General features: G+C 50.3%; 2 protein-coding genes across 2 annotated transcripts; one reads left to right on the forward strand and one right to left on the reverse strand.

Moving 5' to 3' along the window:
- Window positions 1-640: 640 nt before the first annotated feature.
- On the reverse strand, window positions 641-1137 carry PHACADRAFT_61475 (uncharacterized protein; the record flags this gene model as incomplete). Its single annotated transcript, XM_007402439.1, has 2 exons — window positions 641-883; window positions 937-1137. Coding segments are annotated over 2 exons (444 nt in total), but the record flags the coding sequence as incomplete, so codon positions are not given.
- Window positions 1138-2614: 1477 nt separating this feature from the next.
- PHACADRAFT_214577 (uncharacterized protein) lies at window positions 2615-2911 on the forward strand (the record flags this gene model as incomplete). The annotated part of the gene is made up of 2 exons (XM_007402440.1): window positions 2615-2703; window positions 2750-2911. The coding sequence occupies exons 1-2, from the start codon at window positions 2620-2622 to the stop codon at window positions 2909-2911; spliced, it is 246 nt and encodes an 81-aa protein (XP_007402502.1). The 5' UTR covers window positions 2615-2619.
- Window positions 2912-2949: the final 38 nt, after the last annotated feature.

A 2949-nucleotide genomic window follows, 5' to 3' on the forward strand; every position in this document is an offset into this window, starting at 1 on the left:
TTGTGGACCTAAGTCTTTTTCCTGATGTGCTTGTACTCCAGACTAACGCAAGGTCAATAAAGATGTTGACTTGCATTAACTGTGTGAAGTTAAGGCTGCTTACGAGTTGCAAAAATGACACTGATGATGGACATGTAGTAGTCTGTGATGAAAAGGTTGCCCGTATGAACCATGTATTGAGGGTCCACAAAGATGACGCTTATGACCGCAATATTGAAGATAGCTCCAATCTCCCGTCAGCGATTCGTGATCTGCATTAGTTGAAGACTTTAACTCACTAGGAAAGACAAAATTTCCAACTGCTATCCAGAACAATGTTCTGAGTCGCGACGCCAGAGAGCCTATAATTCAAGGCTCAAGCAGTTATTCACATGTGGTGAAATGGATCTAGAGCCGTACCTTCGGCACCAAAAGTGACTCGTTGGCCATCCCGTCCTCGGAAGACGTGCGCGCTGTACAATTTCCATATAAAAATTGTCAATAGATAGCTATACAGGGTGAACTCAGCCATGTCACCCAGGAGGCGACAGACGAAGACTCACGCGTTGTCGAAGAGCTGCAGTAGGCGTGTTGCTCTGACATACGGAAACTGTCGCCAGCCAATGTTTGCTGTTTCCGTCAGCACACCTGAGTATTGGGCCACCTCACGAAAGAATAACCTCCAGAACATTATCAGGCAGCCTAGCCGAGCATACTTCACAACGACTGGGAAGGCAAAGATGGCAACCAACTTCAACCTCAAAGTGAGGCGAGGCGAAAACACTGTTGCAAGCCGGAAAAATAGCGCCAGTTCGGCTACCCATGGAGCTAGCAAGAGTAACACGAGGAAGGCAGTACTTGCAGACCCGCTCATCTGGACTGTGGGATTTAGAATTTCAATAAGCTGCAAATGTGTGAGTTGATTTGAGTGACCTAAGAGCAAGGACTCCCACTTACAATGATGTAATCACCAAAAGTTGCCACTCCGATGCCCACTAAGATAGAGGCTACATTCAATATAGATATGGGTCGCCTGCGAGTCGTAGGGGTGGAGAACCAGAGGAGCGTGATGAGGACTGGGACAAGCATAGACGCAAAGATTGTGATAATAATAACATAATTTATGGCTGGCCATATAGCTTCTGCGAAAGCCTCGATAATGGCGGCAGCCTCTGGCTGAATGGAGTCTGGGCTGGCTGTCGCAAGGGGAGGAGAGGGCGTGGGTGCCATGAGAGAAAGGAATAACTGCAAGTCTGCTGCAAACAGATACAGTCACCGTATTTATGTAAATGTCCGGCACGTTCATCTCAGATCAGACAGCTGATATGATCGTTGGACGAAGGCTTACCGTGCGCTGTCAAAATGATCGGGGGGCATTGGCCCTTGGACACCTGGTCCAAGGATCAATCGAATGCACTGGATAGCCACAGTCCGTCAGTAACATACCAGGGGAACGGTCAAGTGTGTAATGGACATGGAAGCTATGCAGGCGACTAGCCACATCCCAGTCTGCGCGGGGCGTGGATAACTAAGACACCACTGACGAGCAGAGTGCTTCTGCGATATGCTAGGAATATTTGCACAAGGGAAGAAGGCGCATGCGAATCGTGAGGTGTCCAGGTGTCGAATACCGTCAGGTATATACAGGCCCCGTCGATCATTGCGCCACAATCCTCCCGTGCATAGCCGTTCTCAGGGCTGCCGTGAGCTATCCAGAGCCAATGACGGGTGCAAGTAGTAATGTCCCGAAAACACGCAGGCTTCGGGCCAAACCGTGAGGGGAACTCAAAGGGAGCTCGTCGGCCATCAGCGCAAAGATGTATTGCAGAAACCTCACGAGCCATGAGAGATTTGGAAGCCAGTGGCCTGCCTACATTTGCCGGAAATGCTTGAACCGAAAGGTCGGCAACAGTCTCCGTCGTGGTATAGTATAAGCTCTACGGTGACGGTGTATGCGTATCGCCGTTGCGGTAGTGTAAGCTAAGGAGCATGGCGAAGATGCACGCGCTTTTCCCGTGACGATCTAGGATCTGGAAAAAGACGCCCATGTGCGTGACCGTGGGAAATAGCACGGCCGAGGACTCCGCACCTCTACTTTGCGTCGCTCCTTCTAGTGGGTATGCAGCCCGTGTTCGTGAGCATTGCAACATTGTAAGGCAGAGCATGCATTGGCAAGTCCTAGCGCCCATACAAGTCATCAAGTTATCTGCCCAAGTAGGCACTTGCATCCGCACCTCAAACCTATGAATTCGAACTCCCTAGCACAAAGGCTCTCGAAGCCGGGATATACGGCCGCAAGCATCGCGGGCTTGTAGAGATCGCATAACCGGTTTAGCTTTGCCCAACGAAGCGCCCGCTTCTGGCCCATTTTGAGAAGTTCATCACTGTGCCATCAAAGTATGAGAATACTTATCTAGCTCTCCGACTTGAAGTATAAACGTTATAAACACTCGTCTATTAGCATTTTTCTACAACAGTCCCAGAAGGAATGCGCCTATAACGAATTTCTCGTCATTAAAAGCCTACGCGCTGTTTCAAGGAGTGGCGGTGTTCCAAGGAGCGTTGGTGTTTCAGGGAGTGCCTTAGAATGCCAGGTTAAGTACCTCACCGAGGTGCCCAATCTGCATCTACCCTGCTAATATGTTGGACAAGTTTTCTGTTGCCGTCGCTTTGGTCGCGACGTTTGTGGCATCCCGCTTCTTCAACTACTTCAAGGCCAAGAGGGTGAGCACAGAGCGTCTCTTCATTCCTTTTTGCTGAACGTGGTCAGGACCTGGGACACCTCCCCGGTCTCCGATCCTTGGTTACTCCCATCTCGCCATTCGGTGCAGCTATACCCACCTGCTGGCTCAACCCGGGGCTGAATTGGCAATGGCACTGGCGCCAACAAGGTATCCAGGATTCCAACACACTCACACTCAGCCAAAGATGACTAACCTCGATACCTAGTCTACTCTCGTGCCAGCACGG

The sequence above is a fragment of the Phanerochaete carnosa genome, assembly GCF_000300595.1.
Source record: "Phanerochaete carnosa HHB-10118-sp unplaced genomic scaffold PHACAscaffold_158, whole genome shotgun sequence".
NCBI lineage: Eukaryota > Fungi > Basidiomycota > Agaricomycetes > Polyporales > Phanerochaetaceae > Phanerochaete > Phanerochaete carnosa.